The sequence below is a fragment of the Oryctolagus cuniculus genome, chromosome 14, assembly GCF_051225735.1.
Source record: "Oryctolagus cuniculus isolate XC-2025 breed Fujian yellow rabbit chromosome 14, ASM5122573v1, whole genome shotgun sequence".
NCBI lineage: Eukaryota > Metazoa > Chordata > Mammalia > Lagomorpha > Leporidae > Oryctolagus > Oryctolagus cuniculus.
This window is the reverse complement of record NC_142880.1, coordinates 40,554,464-40,571,427: the sequence shown is the minus strand read 5'-3', so window position 1 is coordinate 40,571,427 and position 16,964 is coordinate 40,554,464. Positions and strand designations below refer to the sequence as shown.

Below are 16,964 nucleotides of genomic sequence, written 5' to 3'. Positions count from 1 at the left end.
TCTCAAAGATGAGCATTTAGCCTGATGGGTACAATGTCTGGGTCCCACATCAGGCACCTGCATTCAATACTGGGCTCTGGCTCCCAACTCCTATTTCCTGCTAAAGCAGGTCCTAACAGGCAGTGGTGGTAGCTCAGGTACCTGGGTTCCTGCCAGCCATGGAGGAGACCTGCATTGGATGCCTGGCTTCCAGCTTCAACTCCAGACATCCTCAGCTGATGTGAGCATTTGGGAAATGAACCAGCAGAGGAGTGCTCTCTCTCTGTATGTCTGTCTCTCAAAGAAACTTAATTTTTTGAAAGGTTTGAAAATATCATGGACCTTCCTCATCCCAAGCACTTTCGAATTTCATAATGTACTACACTGTACAGTTTGCCAGTTTTCAAACTTGTAAGCAATTATTGGAGCTGTTATTTCTTCCAGAAATAATATCCCCACCACCATGTTCAAAGGTGGCTGGTTGCATGGCTTTCTGTTGTGTTGATAGTACATTATTTCTCCCTTGTCTAAACCATGGGTTCTTCAAGAAATAGATACTGATGCTTAATAAATATTAGCTGAAATGAGCAAAGCTAGGATTCTTAACCAGAATTTAGTTCCATAAATATCGGCTATTTTATGACAAAAGAGAATATATCTTCAGAACATATAGAAGACTTCATAACCTACAATAGAAAGAAAAAAAGATGTATGTTTAATAAGAAGACAATTTCTATCATGTAATTCATATAATACAGCAAATTCTAGATTCTGTGCAATTTTTTTTAGATTTAAGGAAATCTTACTTGAAGTGACCTACATTTTATGTCTGTAATTTCAAAATAAAATAAATGCATAGGACAGTTTTCTCTCCATAACTATCATAACTCCTTTTGGTAGAATGTATTACATTTACTTTAATACTTATCATTTGTTGTAACCATAGGCTAAGACGAAAAACAACTTCTCTATTATTCCTATATCTATAGGTAGCATTATTTTATATTTTATAAAGATGTTATTTTCCATTTTGTACAAACAAAAGGATAGTAATTTTCAGCATATGCCATTGTGATTCTGATAATATCAAATCTAAATGAGGGGCTGTGTCGTTCATAAATGCTTTGCCATCTGTCAGTCAAGCAAAAACTACTGGTATGATTATTAATGCGGTTGCCTATTAACAAGGAAAAGATAGAAATTGTTTACTTCCCTTCCTGCCAGACAGAACTAGGCTGTGACCAGGTGTAGCGCTTGTTCCTCCATCAGGTAGATTGGGAGGTCTCTGCTTCTCTTCCCTGGACCAGCCCTGGGCACCTGCCTGGTGCCCACTCTGACTGCCACATGGTACATCAGTCTTTAAACTGGTGAGTTAGGGCAACTCGGGCTCCTCTCTACTTCAGAGTAAACCCAGTGCCTTTGCAAGGGCCAAAGTCTCAGATCCAGGCCACAGCTCTGTGAGGCTAACTCATCTCTGCCCCCACCCTCACCCCCATTTCTTGCTCTAACACACTGACCTCTGGATTTTCCAGGTGTTTTTTGTTGCTGTGGTTGCTGTTGTTGTTTACAGATTGATTTATTTGAAAGACAGAGTCACAGAGGGAGTGAGACAGAGGGAAAAAGATCATCCATTTGCTGGTTCACTCCCCAGATGACCACATGGCCAGGGCCGGACCACGCCAAAGCCAGGAGCCCAGAGCTTCATCCTGCTCTCCCTCATGAGTGTAGGGGCCCAAACACTTGGGCCATCCTCTGCTGCTTTCCCAGGCCATTAGCAGAAATAGAGCAGCCAGAACTCAAACTGGTGACCATATGGGACGTAGGCATCAAGGTGGCGACTACCTGCTACAATGCTTCGTGCTTGCAGGGGCTGAAAGGGGACAACCCCAGTCCTGCCACTCACAATGGTCATGGCCCACATTCCAGTAACAGAAGACAGGTTAACAAAGGTACAACAAAGCAAATTCATCTTCCCAACATTTTACATGACACAGGAACCTTCAGAAATGGAAACCCAAAGATACAGGGGAAGCTGTCTGCATGTATGCTTAGGGTTGCTGCAGCAGGGCAGCTGTGTTTAATTGTCAGCTAATGGTGATAGACTGAACGGGGAAATGGAGCAAAGCCTGTCCAGATTCTTCTCAGCCACCCCTTGTAGGTGTGAGGCAGGGACCTCTGGAACAGGGGTCTAATACCTGTATCAGACAAGGTAGGTCAGAGAATATCTTTATGGCCAACTCCTCCACAGAAAGGCCAGGGAAAGTTGGGATCATATTTCTAGTGTCTATACCCCACCCTAGGGAAGACACAGTCTGGTTTTTGTGAACTGTTTCAAGATTGGCAGGGGGGGGACAGGTGTTATCATGCAACAGGTCGAGTGGCCCCTTGGAACTCCCACATCCCATATCAGGTGCCAATTCTAGCCCCAGCAGCTCTACTTCCAATCCAGTTTCCTGCAAACGTGCCTGAGAAGCAGCAGACGATGGCTCAAGTGCTTGATTCCCTGCCGTCCATGTGGGAAACCCTGAGGGAATTTCTGCTTCCTGGCTCTGGCCTGGCCCAGCCCCAGCTATTGCAGCTATTTGGGGAATGAGCCAATGGATGGAAGATACCTCTGCCACCTGTGTGTGTGTGTATGTGTGTGTGTTTGAGACAGAGAAAAAGAGAGAGAGAGAGAGAGTCTCTGCTCAAATACTCGCTGACCCAGTCTCCTGCAAGACCTTCAGTGTTGTCCACTCCTTTTTTACTGTTCTGTCTTCTTCGGGTTCTCATCACTGGGAGGACCTGTGCTTGAGGGGCATGACACCTGTATAATTGGAGATTATATTATATTAAATTATATTGAAGGAGGCCGGCTCCGTGGCTCACTAGGCTAATCCTCCGCCTTGCGGCGCTGGCACACAGGGTTCTAGTCCCGGTCGGGGCACCAGATTCTGTCCCGGTTGCCCCTCTTCCAGGCCAGCTCTCTGCTGTGGCCAGGGAGTGCAGTGGAGGATGGCCCAGGTGCTTGGGCCCTGCACCCCATGGGAGACCAGGATAAGCACCTGGCTCCTGCCTTTGGATCAGTGCAGTGCGCCGGCCGCAGCACGCCGGCTGCGGCGGCCATTGGAAGGTGAACCAATGGCAAAGGAAGACCTTTCTCTCTGTCTCTCTCTCTCACTGTCCACTCTGCCTGTCAAAAAAAAATTATATTGAAGGAGATGAATATGTTTCTCTCTGTTGAAGTGGCCACATTGACTGCTCTGTGGGCTTCTTAGTTCTGATCCCTTCATAGGCACCTTGGTCTTTCAAGAGAGAGGGTCCTGGCCATCTCACTGCAAACATTGGCCAGATATCCAATTGGCCAAATGAGTCACTGTCCAGTCCTCATGCAAATTAAAGCTTTGTAGGTAATATTTATTGGCTTCTCATGTTCACATTCTGAGATATTTTAATAATTTTAAATAATTGTATGTCTACCTTAAAGGGTTTGTGTTTTCAGAATTCACATAAGGTCATCCAAGATTCTCTTTGGGTTGTTGAACAATACGTGAGTTTTGCTTTGCTCCACACAAGTATGTTAGATTATATCTTTTCTAAATGAAGAGAGAAGGTATTAGTTTAGTGATTATTAATCTGTGAACTAGATGTTTATTCTCAAAGGAGATGACTGATTATTTTGGAAAATAAAGTTGGGAGCTGAAGAGGTTCTTTTCATTTGCTCTTACGTCTCTACTTAAGTTCTCTATATAAAACTTTTCAATGTTACATACCAGCCTTGTGTGGGGGTGGGGGAGGAGTTAAAAGAGAAAAATAGAAAAGGAAATATCAGAACCATCTGTACTATGAAGATGCATCCTGTCTGTGTGATCTCATGAGAGGATGATTCAAAATTATATTGAAATTGTTAAAATTAGTACAACTAGGATACCAAAACTGGTACCATATCTTATATCTGTATGCCGTTCTTATTTTGGAAATAAATTGATGGCATTCTTGTTTGTGTTCAGGACTCTTCATCCATTCTTGAAATCACATACACACACATTCACTTAGAATCTGTTTGCCTCTGTCGGGCATATTTATTTCTTCAGTTCTTGGGATGTGCATCATGTACAGTCAGCTTCCTGGGGAGGTTTCTGTAACGTGCAATCCTTCAACATTGCCTTGTAATTCTTTTTATCACAAAGTAGATTCTGAATTCAGTGGGCTCTTTTTTCAGTTTCCCATTCTCCTCTGCTGTGCTGTCTTGACTCTTGCATCAGCACCACAATGTGTTCATTATTGAGGCTCTATGAAATATTTATATATAAGGTCAGATAAACCCCCTATGTATTCCTCCTTATTGAAATATTCTTTTTTGTTGTTGTTGTTGTTTAAGACTCTAGAAGACAGAATCAATTTGCCATGTTCCAGAATAATCCCTTTTGAATTTTGATTGAAATTTTGTTGAACCTATAAATAAATTTGGGGGAATCCGTAGCCTTTTCAGTATCACTCCTTTCACTCATGAACAAGACATTTCATTACATTTTATTAATATGTTGGTTTGTATTACTTAGTAAAGTACTTTAATTTTATTCATGTTGATCTGCACCTCTTTGGTGAAGAGTTTATTCAAAGACTCAACCTCAGTAATAATCAGAAAAATGAAAATTAAAATGAAAAAGATATTATCTTGCATACAATAAATTGGTTAAATTAAAGATTTCAACAGTGACAAATATATACAGGGAGCCTCTTACTCTTAGTAGGGTATAAATCAGTACAGGCTTTTGGACTACATCATGTAGTTGAATATATACAAAATCAATAATTCACCAATCCCAGGTGTCTCCTAGAGAAATTTGGTTTTGCTGTAAAGGAAGCTGTGCACAGCACCATTGCTGATATAAACAAATTATTGATATAAACAAACACATAAGGGATATGAGACTGGATCAAGAAACTGGGCTGGGCTGGCACAAAGGACTGTTTGCCAATAGTAAACATGAATGGACGAGTGTACTTGGTTGTTTGATAAATATCACAGAGTTCTGGCATAAAGGCAGGTGGAACTACTTATCTAATTTTTTAAAATGCAGACTCATTGTATGGACTGCTTGTGGAGGAAGCCTTACTGAGGTGCTGAGGTGCAGGGCTCAGAGCACAGGCTAGGTTTATAGGGTGTGGAGCACAGGCTGTTTGAGTCCTGGCTCTGCCACCTGCTGTTGTGTGACCTTGGCAGTCACAGCATCCCACTGAGCTGCAGCTCCCTCTTCTCTCAAGTGAGGAGATAAACTCTTTGTCTATCATTTTCACGGCCAATGTTTTCCTCAGTTCGTCTCTCACTGCATAAGTTTGTTTGTGATGTGTGTAAAGTCTTTTTCATCAGAACTTCTGGCTTTTACATTTGAACCTTAGCTCCTCCCACCGAGATATAAACAGTTCTGCATACATTTTCCTAATACTTTTGTGTTTTCCCTTTCACATTTGAATTCCTAATCTACCTGTAATTTACTTTGCTTGACTGCGAAAAATTAAATACCACCTTTCCCCTGTTTTCACTAATTCTAGGCATGGAATCCCACTTCCTTCACAATCACATCCTAAAGTCTCTTTTCTGGATTTGTGTTCTTTCTTCCGTGGCTGTATGCTTTGGAATCTGTTCTTTTTTCATAATTCTTTACTTGTCCTGCGCTTTTCCCGCTCTGTTCACTCTTTACATGAACTTTAGTGTCAGTCTGTCTAAAAACAGCTTTAAAACAGTTTTTTTATTAGAATGGCTTCCGGTTTTAGCTTAATCTGGGAAATCACAAACATCTTTGTAAGTGTGAAGGAATGCAGGTATGTGACATTCCACCCATTTGTTCACAGCTCCTTGTCTTTACTATCTCAACCATATACAGCTTTCTCTACACAGAAACTCCCCTATCTCCTGTTTGCTCCTTAGATAGTGAATATACCCATGTAGTTTTTATGAATGGATTATTTTTCTATTAAAATCTTGATTATTTTTATAATATCAGAAAACTATGAATACACACACAGAAGGAAGCTTTCATGTTTTGCTTTTCAAGGTTATATCCCACTGAACCCTTGTACTAATTCCAAAAATTTCCTGGTGATTTTCATAAGTATTACTCTTTTTTTTTAGTAGACTTCCATCCATGTTGTAATTTTTAAATCTTACTCTAATTTATGTTGCATCTATAGAAAAGCTAACCAGGCAGTTAACTGCTGTCCTCATTTTGTTCCCTATTTAAAATGGATGTCATTCCACTGTTGACTTGAATAAAGTGCCATTATAGTTGCAGATTTTCTATGAGTCAAGTTCAAGGTCAGTCTGCTCAGTTAACTGTAAAGCAAACATTATACAAGCTTAATAAACCCAAAAGCAAAGGCTAGTATTGGATGTAGAGTCCAGGCAAAGAATCTAATCAGGACCCCAAAGGAGAGACTTCTTTGATCAGCTCCATGGAATTGGATCTGTCCAGCAACCCCATAAGAAGCCTGGAGATTCAGAGTTCAGAGAAGTGGGAGAGAAAGAATGTGTCAGCTCCAGCTGTCCAGTGGGGATCCTGGAGGATAAAAAGTGTCCCGCTCTATAGACAGTAAGTGTTTGCTTGAGGCTGTGGTGCTAACTATTGTCATTGATATTAATGACTCAAATGACAGGAGCCCACGCATATACTATCATGACATGTCCAAGACATAAAGTTTCCTACTGTGGAAAAGAGTATTTATCTGCTTCAGCAGCTCATCAGCTGCAAGCTCCCCTCCCTCACTCCCTCCTTTTCTCTCTCTGTAATTCTGACTTTTAAATAAATAAATAAATCTTGAAAAAGTAGATAGAGTTTGAACCTGGCGTGTGTTCTTGGGAGAAGTCGCACACACACACACACACACACAATTTTTGCTTCTGCCTGTTGGTGTTACAGTTACTCACCAAAGGCAGTGATTCAGGTTATTCAAGGCCTGGCATGACAGACTTCATCAACTCTTTGTAAGTTAGAGAAAACCCTAAGACTTTAATACCATACAGTATCTAAATAAGGAAAGAGAAAGTAAATGTATGAGTTCAGCTTGCCAAGCAGGAAGGGAGACTGGCTGGAACTGGTCTCTGTCATTGCTTTGTGATTTTTGCATTCAGCATCTACACGTACAGCTAGCTCAAAACTCACAGAAGATAATAGAAACCATTAGGCTTATCTAGACCATGCTTCTTGAGTGATGTCTTTGAAAAGGACTTGGAGTGAGAACCAAGATTTCTATAACATGGCTTTAAATTGTTCCTTATTCAAAAGTATTTTAGCCTCAAGACTGGAAAGAGAGAATAAGTTTACAATGTATCAAACTAAGCTCTGAATTTATAGGAAGAACTGATTTGAAATTAGTAGTTACCTGTTTATGGTAGATCTTTTAGGAAAGTGAGAGAAAAGTAAGAGCTCTGTTGAGTAAACTGCTATTTTATTTGTGGCACAATTGATCAATCTTCAAAATTCTTTAAGTAAATTTAGTAAGAAATGAATGTGCCATGTTTTGTGAGAATTTGCTACTGCAAGGTAGCTGGGACAATTCTGTTGCAAGAACACTGACATTTGGTAATGCACCTTTTTACTGTATACTTACAGTTACTAGCTGCAGCTATTATGTTAATACCAAGTGGTTTATATTTTGTTCCTACCAGTATTAAAGATACAGGTTCTGAATACAAAGAAAAAAATCATAAAAAAAAATTGGGGTGGGAGGGGACTGCTTTCCTTGGTGAACATAAACTGCAAAGTTGAATCTGGTCTTTGGGACTCAGCATTCTGAGCACTGAGGAGCATGTGTGCGGAGTACCAGCTCCCAACCCGCAGAAAGTCAGCTTTGAGTTGCACTTGACCTTCCTGCCTGCTTGTGTCATTGGCAGGCAGCAGGATGGATTTTCGGTGGAGAATCTGGCTGCCTGCTCATCAGCCACTTGGACCTGACCATATTTCATTCTCAGATGGTGAATGTCTGGAAAACTTCACTGTTCATAATCACAGTTAGCAAGAGGGGCATGCAGGAGCCAAGCATTGCCTGATGTGCAATTTATTCTCAGTGTCACAGGTGCCTTCTCCCTCCCAGAGTGTCCTATAAAATGCATCACTGGATGGAATACAATTCACATCCTTTTCTCAGTCTGCTCAAATGATGGAGCCATGGAGGTGGTGAAAACTTGAAGGTTGAACTGCATAAAATAGACCAGTTCAGAGATTTTCATGGGAAATGGTTTTCTTTAACCAGAGTTACAGACAAAACCTTTTGTTAGTATTTAGTACAAAGTCAGCTACTTCTCTTAAATAGAAAAGAGTTGAAAAAGATGGAAAATGTCAGATTTGCCTCTTCCCAGTGTTCCTTTTGTTATACATTTGTGCGGCTGCCTCTGTGATAGTCTTCTCTGTGCTAGCTGCAAACATGTCCAGCAGGGTAGGCGTGGGGTTAAGAATCGGTGCAGAGTGACAAGGGTTCTAGAAACTGTGGGGACATTTAGAGAGGATACTTAGGTAGAATGGACAAGGGGAATAAAGTATTTGTAGACTCCTTTATCCTTTCCTTAGGGGTTAAACATTGACTTTTGAGATATGCAGGGCAGAAACACAGGATTCCAAAGCCAGAGAGCTTTGTGCTGGACACAAATGGAGCTGAGACCAAACCCTGTATGTGCCGGCCCAGGGCAGTTGAATAGCATCAGGGAAAATCTGCCTGAGATCAGTGCAGTAGCAACAGGTCGAGTCTGCTACCAGTTGCATTTTATCATCTGGTAGAAGCTACTTTGTGAATAAAATGAATAGAAATGGTCCTCTTTTTTTGCCTAATAATTCTCTATATATTTCAGAAAAGTATTTCCTTTTTTCCCAAAGAACTCCATCACCTAAAATTATTTTGTTTTTCAGTGCCTTTCTTGTCACTTAAGTTATCATATCAAGAAAAAATATATTATCCTCTTTTTAAAAATATAGGTAATGCATTGTACCTGCCTTGAAAATATATCTAGCAAATCTTTCATTTGTACAATGCTAACGCAGTACATTTTGAATTATTTCTGTAAGTGACCAATACAATCCATCCAGTTCATTTTGGAGTAAACATTTCCCCTAGTTAATCTTATTAGTTACACAGCAGATGAGATTCATGATCTATTAGGTAATATACTTTACACACTGAAACAAATTTATGAAGCTGTAACTCTGAATTGTGTTCCTTTCTATGTCTTATATCTGCATATGATTAAAGTAATTCATATATCGACCAGGCAATAGGTCAATTAAGAATCTCCTTTAACAAGTTGATGCAGTGGGTAATTCCTTAACAGAGAATATCTATTGAGCATTTGGTTAAGCATTTCACACTTAATTCTGAAAACAACCCTATGAGGAAAGTTCTCCTTGTGTTCGTGTTTTATAGATATTTAAATAGCACTTGAAGGGACAGAGATTTTAAGAGGAGGAACCAGGCGTTGAACACAGGGGCTCCACCCCCAAGTCCAGCATCCCCAGCAACACAACTTACCCACTCCCTAAAACACAGCTTTGGCCAGCGGTACGGCTCACTAGGCTAATCCTCCGCCTGTGGCGCCAGCACCCCCAGGTTCTAGTCCCAGTTGGGGTGCCGGTTCTGTCCCGGTTGCTCCTCTTCCAGTCCAGCTCTCTTCTGTGGCCCGGCAAGGCAGTGGAGGATGGCCCAAGTGCTTGGGCCCTGCACCCCATGGGAGACCAGGAGAAGCACCTGGCTCCTGGCTTCCGATCGGCGCAGTGTGCCGGCTGTAGCTGCCACTTGGGGGGTGAACCAACGGAAAAAGTAAAGACCTTTCTCCCCCCGCCCCCGTCTAACTCTGCCTGTCAAAAAATAAAAAATAAATAAAACAGCTTATGGAGAAACATAACTCATCTTGGTTCACTTACTGATTGGAGAGAACAGATGTTACACTGCTTGGGTGAGGGTTCTTTCTTAAAATTTTCAAAAATGGTTTCTGTGATAAAACTAAAAAAGATTTTGGCTTTCACGAGGTATAATTTTGTATTACTCAAAGGCACCTGCATGGATGAATATTAGAAACAGATTAAGTGTTTTTTAAGTAAGAGGGAAGGATGTAAATCAGTGATGTAAAATATGTCTTCATAAGCTGATACTTTGTAATGTCCATGTTACCGCTGAAAGTAAAATTTGTTTCCTTTTGTTAAGTCTCTAGTTTTGGACTCACAAACTTTGTATCTTCTAGTAGCTTTTAAGCCAAGATTATTTAATTTTTAAATATAAATAAGGAATATTGAACAAGTATATCTATTTCTCTTATTTTGTAAACCAAAACCACTAAAATATAACAGTTAATGGTAAATTTAATAAAAATTATTGATTGAAAGCCCTTTTAAATTGACTCTATAAATTAATTCTCAGAATTTATAGCTTAGGTTTTCATAAATACCTGAACAAAGCATACTGTAGTACTGTATCTATAATGTGAAATAGTATATTAAATATACTGTTACATAATAGTACAATATGGCTACTCCTTTCTTAAATGGTGATTACATCTCATTGTGATTTCACCCATCACAAATTGAAAATATTTTAAGCCAAAAAAATGCATTTACTATACCTAAACTTCTGCATTAAACAATTGTAAGTTGGGTACCATGGGTGCAATATACAGTAGTGCACACTGTGGTTTTCATTTGAGTCCTTGGTCCCGCCTTGTTTTAAGCACTAACCCAGGAGACCAAAGCTTGTCCATTTTGATTTGAACAACATAAATGAGTGCTATAGAAATAGATACCCAGGTTCCTACCTGTTTTGAGGTCTTTCTTCTGTCACCAATGAATAGGTTAACAAAAGGCTGTTCCTGCCCCTCTTCTCCTGCCAGCTCCAAACTGAGCAGGTGAGCAATCACCCTATGGCCTGAATGCCCGTGAGGCCATCTGTCAAGGCCCACTGTCCTTAAAGCATCTTTTCATACTGTTCTTCTATGCAGATAGGCACCTGCCAATGGGAATTCTGTGGGAAACTGTTAATTTTTAACCCACCATATATCATCATTATAATTAAAACTTTGTGAAAACCATCATGAGCATAGCAACCTTGCTGTAATTAGATATACTAGGGCTTATTGATTGATGTTGCTATCAGCTTGATACTAGCTAATTTATTGTTAATATAAATTATCCTGAGTCACATTCCAGCCTACATTCGGAGAAACTATCTACATCAGATTTAAGATACCCTCTCTGTAAACAACCTCACAAGACAGGCAGTGGGGTGTAGGTTTGCTTAGCTTGCTTGATTAATTCACTTTTTTATTTCCTCCAGGGATGGGGTTCTCAGCTTCCATGTTTCTTACTCTTTGTGGACTAGATAGATCACCAAAGGTCACACCTAAGCAGGAAAATAAATGTGAACCGTTGACACAGGAGCCGTTGACTAAAGCCTACCATCTAGCAAAGCATCATTTAGTAAACACCTTGAAGACTGTCTCTTCAGGTCATTATGGAAATCACTTCTAGTCCTTTCCAATTCTGGCAGGTCTGAGAAAGAATCATGCAGGAGACTGGTTCAGTTCAGAGCCAGCTGAAGCTGCTTTTCCCCATAAGTCTTTCAACATTAATTGTTTTTATTCGGTAATTTGTGTTAGTGTAAATAAGTCTGAATCACACAGGTGGTCCTACAAGGGAAGCAGACGCAACAATGCGATAGCATCATCAGAATGGACAGAATCCAAACCCCGCCAGCCCTAAATCCTAGCCAGGATGTGCAGAAACAAGAACTCATTCATTGCTGATGGCATGCAGGGAGGGGCACAGCTGCTTTGGAAGACAGCTTGTTAGTTCCCTACAAAGCTAAACGTACTCCATTGTAACATCCAGCAATCACATTTCTTTCTATTTTCTTTTAACAAAGTTGGAATTTATGTGCATACAAAAATCTACATGTAGATGCTGAAAGCAGCTTTATATGTAATTGCCAAAACTTGGAAGTAACCAAGATCCTTCAGTAGGTGAAGTGGTAAATAAACTGGTCCATCCAAACTGTGGAATATGCTAAAAAGAAATGAGGTTGAAGTCCTGGCTCCTCCACTTCCGATCCATATCCCTGTTAAAGACCTGGGAAAAACAGCAAAGAAGGACCGAGGTGCTAGGTCCCCTGCCATCCACATGAGACCTGGATGAAGCTCCTGGCTTCAGCCTGGCCCAGCCATGGCTGTTGCAGCCATCTTGGGAGTGAACTAGTAGAGAATATCTCTCCCTCTCTGAAACACTGACTTTCAAATGAGTAAACAAACAAACAAACAATGACGCTTAAGAAGAATGCATAGCACTAAGAATGAGCCTGTGGAACTTTGTGGACTCAAGGTGCTAATGATGTCAAGGTAGGTTAATCCACTGTAGCAGATGCACCAGGAGGGTGCAGAATGTTGATAGTGGAGCAGATGTCTGTGCCTCGGGCTGGGGTGCATGGGAGTTCTGTACTTTCTGTTCCGTTTTGCTGTGAACCCAAAACCGCTCTAAACACTAAGAATAATTAAGAGGAGGACATTGTCCCATTCATCTGTTAAATATTTACTTTTACTAGTATGCTATTTTATTGTTACATATAAATACTAGATGTATATTATCTTGCATTTGATTGGTTGCATACTACTAAATCTAGACTCTTTGAAGATTCTACCCCTAGAGAATTCTGCATAAGGATGATGAGGGAAGGAAGGTGACGGGGTAAACTGACCTGCAGTGACAGTGTTGGGAGGACAACCTGGGCTCGGCCCAGGAACGGACATCATAAATGGGATAAATGGCGTAAATGGGACGTTGGTCGCTCACTACTCAGAGAAGAAATGGTGGTGCCATCTCAGGGATGGCAGTGTCCCCTCCTGGCTTTTCAGACGGTTGCGCTTTGTCCGTGTTCATTTGGAGACTTCAAGGGGTTCCAGGTTAAGTGCATACAACTAGAAGAGTTGGATGCAAGAAACTAGGGCAAGTGAGGAAGCCTGGGCGGAAGTGAAGGAGAGGGACTGAGCATCCGTTTCCCCTCCAGTCAGGAAGCACCGAGGACGCAGCATCCCTTTTCTCATTTGTAGGGTTTGGCTTCAGAAAACAGAAGTGGGACTCTCACATTCTCAAGTAAAATTCAGCCCCAAGAAAACATCATTTTTTATTTAGTCTGGTGGCCCCCAAAGAAGAACAGAAGGAAAAGGTTATTGTCATAGTTGTGTTTCTCTGAGTAGATCAAAATAGAACTTAAGGGCTCATTTTAATTTGGCTTTAGAGCATCCATTAGGGTCATGTTGACAACATTGTGTTCTCATTATACCATTAAAAATTTATATTGCATTCATTTAAAATTCATTTTTCCTGTTAATGAATTTGAATAATATTTTAATAGCTTAATTTATTTAGTCATGAGTGGGAAATATATTGTCATATTAGAAATATTCATTGTAATATCCAGTATAGCTGAAATATGTAGATATGGAGAAAACATATAGATGGATATAGAAGTACTTCAGAAAATTTGTGGGAAATTAGAATTAAAATATAAGTTATGTTGGTGCAAGGATGATTTTGAGAGCCATGCAGTTTTTCATAACATTCATTTTCCATGAATATTCTAGAGATCTGCTAGAAAGATAAACAGATAAACAGATGTGTGATACCATCTGCTTTTTTTTTTTGGACAGGCAGAGTTAGAGAGAAAAGTCTTCCTTCTGTTGGTTCACCCCCCAAATGGCCACTACGGCCGGCATGCTGCGCTGATTCAAAGCCAGGAGCCAGGCGCTTCCTCCTGGTCTCCCATGTGGGTGCAGGGCCCAAGCACTTGGGCCATCCTCCATTGCCTTCTCGGGCCACAACAGAGAGCTGGACTGGAAGAGGAGCAACCGGGACAGAATCCGGTGCCCCAGCTGGGACTAGAACCCGTGGTGCTGGCGCCGCAGGCAGAGGATTAGCCAAGTGAGCCACAGCGCCGGCCACCATCTACTTTTAATATATAACTGATACATTCATTATAATTAGGCTTTTTATTGACTTCATCATTATCCAAAATATTAAACCTAGAAAATCTTAAAGTAATATAAGGGATTATAAATAATAAAATACCCACATACAAAAAATGGTGTTCGTGGTTCATACAAATAGAATATCCCTTCTGAGACATAATCGAGTGGGTATGAACACCTAGTTCATATCCCTCACAGAGTGACACTAATGGCGTTTCTCTTGGGTTGGCTCCAAGCCTTGGGTAAAGCTGTCTCTGGCTCCATTCTCATTTAATTGGCCCGATAATCCCCCAGCCCCCTCCCAGATGCTATCCCCTCCCCCAGGCTGTGCAGAACATCAACACTCTGCTGGATGGCACTGTCCCCAAGTCCTTGCCTCTGCCCCTCTTGGCCCTGTTCCTGCAAAGCTGCACGCGTGTTTTCTAGGTTAGGTACCCAGGATCCATGAGTTCTGTGAGCTTCTCAACTTTTTCTGCTTTCTTTTGTTGAGTGAAAATGATTCCTTGCACGTCTTCTGAATTATCAGAAACCCAGCCTGTGGGCAGAAAGCACGCCCTTGTTCTGTGTGTAAGCTGGTGCCGGATGAGCTGCTGGAGCCCCCAGGGATACATCCTTGGCTGTTTGCTAAAGGGTCTTTCTTTAAAGAGGGATATTATTCAGCTTCAAAGAGCACAAATCTCAGAAACACTAACACTGACGTGGCAAGTAATAAATTAATTAACTCTTCTCATTCATTCAGTAAATATTTAGTGAATGCCTACCATGTGCACCTGGGATGGCATAGGGATATGAGTGTCAGTGGCCCACTGAGACACACACACCCTCCCAGGATACGCATTTTAATAGAAGCAGAGAAGCTGGCGCCATGGCTCAATAGGCTAATCCTCCTCCTGCGGTGCCGGCACACAGGGTTCTAGTCCCGGTCAGGGCACCGGATTCTGTCCCGGTTGCCCCTCTTCCAGGCCAGCTCTCTGCTGTGGCCCAGGAGTGCAGTGGAGGATGGCCCAGGTGCTTGGGCCCTGCACCCCATGGGAGACCAGGAGAAGCACCTGGCTCCTGCCTTCAGATCAGCACGGTGCACTGGCCACAGTGCGCCAGCCATGGCGGCCATTGAAAGGTAAACCAACGGCAAAAGGAAGACCTTTCTCTCTGTCTCTCTCTCTCACTGTCCACTCTGCCTGTCAATAAATAAATAAATAAATAAATAAAATAGAAGCAGAGAAACAATAGCAATAAAAGCAAGAAGAAAGTTAGAACATATCCAGTGCTATGCAGATGCAACTAAGATGAGAACACTGGACTGGGGTGTGGCGTGGTTCCAACTGTGGTTTTAAGTGGGGTGGTGACACTTTCAAAGAAGTGAGCATTGATGTAAGATTTGGGGAGTGTAGCCCTGTGTCCCACCATGTCTATGGGATGAAGGAGTTGTCTGTGATAAGAAAATTAAGTGCATAAGATAATCTATCCCAGGTTTGTTTTTGTTTTAAGAAGCTGTTGCTGAAGGAGTCATGCAATTTTCCCATATAAATGCAGAACAATCCTGATGGGGCTTCGCTAATGATTACTCCATGGAGTATGTGTGTTAACGAGCTGCTTTATTTTGTTTCCAGTTTAAACTTTAAAATTGATTCCCAGATTGAAAGACAGCTAGGACAAGGTGCATCTGGAAACAAATTGCAAAAGTTTTTTTATTTTTATTTTTTTTTGGCATTTACTGATAAAAGATTAAAATTTTCTTTGGGTAGAAAGAACACTACAATGTAATGTGGTTTTTGTTGTTATTTATTGAACACCTGAGTTAAGCATAGCCTGCCTTGGCCTGCATATGTCTGTCTGTCCTCATTGGGTGACTTATTTTCCTGGGTCTCCTCAGATGGAACTTCCTGTGTCACTTCTTCCAATTTCTCATGCAGCTTCTGGTTCCTTTAAATGTTTGGAATGTTTCTCCACTAAGCATAATTTTAACATTTTCCTCATCTATTCTGTAGCTCTTTAAGGCAGTGGCTCAGTTTAATAAGTCTAATCTGTTTCTTGCCTTGAGTCTCTGGCATATTTTTGTAGAGAGAAACATTGAAGGCACCCATTATGAAGTTAAAATCACCTTTCCAAAATCCTGTACCTTGAAACAAACACATTTGAATTTTTATTGGTAGGAAATTAAAGCAAGTACGGGCAATAAAATCCAAGGAGAACACTTGTTTTTCTTTTCCCTGCGTGTGCCTTAATTCAGTTCAGTGCAATTAATTGCCATAGATACTGCATGGAATAAACATGTCGTAGTCTGATGAGGGAAACCTTACTCTGGAAAGCAAAAGTTGTGTCCTTGGCTCTTTCAGATACGGAGACAAGGAGGCATCCAGCTGCTGGTGGACCTGTTGGATCACCGGATGACAGAAGTCCATCGTAGTGCCTGTGGAGCTTTGAGGAACTTGGTGTATGGGAAGGCCAACGACGACAACAAAATCGCCCTGAAGAACTGCGGCGGCATCCCGGCACTGGTGAGGTTGCTCCGCAAGACCACCGACCTGGAGATCCGGGAGCTGGTCACAGGTGGGAGCCCCTGTTAGATGACTGTCATTCTTATCTGAAGGTGAACTGTACATTACTAGTGCAGTTGCAGCTTGAGCTAATGCAATGTTTCCAGACTTCCCAGTGTGCCACTAATATAGGTGTTTTTGAATGGGCAAACAGGTAAATAAAACGTCCAAATATTGATCATATTAAATAATTAGAATCCCATAAAGGTATTCCTCACTAAAATCCTATGATCATATTTCAGTCTCTGTCAGTTGATTTAGGAGTAGCTCAGCAAGGTGGTCATGAAAATAAGTCAAATAGCAATTTATAAAAGGACACAAGGTATATGGTATGGTTTATAGTGTGATTAACAGCAGAGAACTTATCTTACTTAGCAGTTAATTTCTTGAATAAACCATTTATGCCTAATAAAAGTCCCAATTTGTATCATTACATATTAAGGAATTTTTCAGAAGTGAACAAGAGAGAAAGC

General features: G+C 41.2%; 1 protein-coding gene across 6 annotated transcripts in view; it reads left to right on the top strand.

Annotated features, from left to right (window-relative positions):
- Positions 1-16,964, top strand: part of CTNND2 (catenin delta 2) — a 993,743-nt gene that overhangs the window by 750,654 nt on the left and 226,125 nt on the right. For all 6 annotated transcript variants that reach the window (XM_089312616.1, XM_051853868.3, XM_051853869.3 and 3 more), the window contains one exon: positions 16,291-16,504. In XM_089312616.1, coding sequence (XP_089168742.1) covers positions 16,291-16,504 — 214 coding nt within the window. The remainder of the gene's footprint in view (positions 1-16,290; positions 16,505-16,964) is intronic.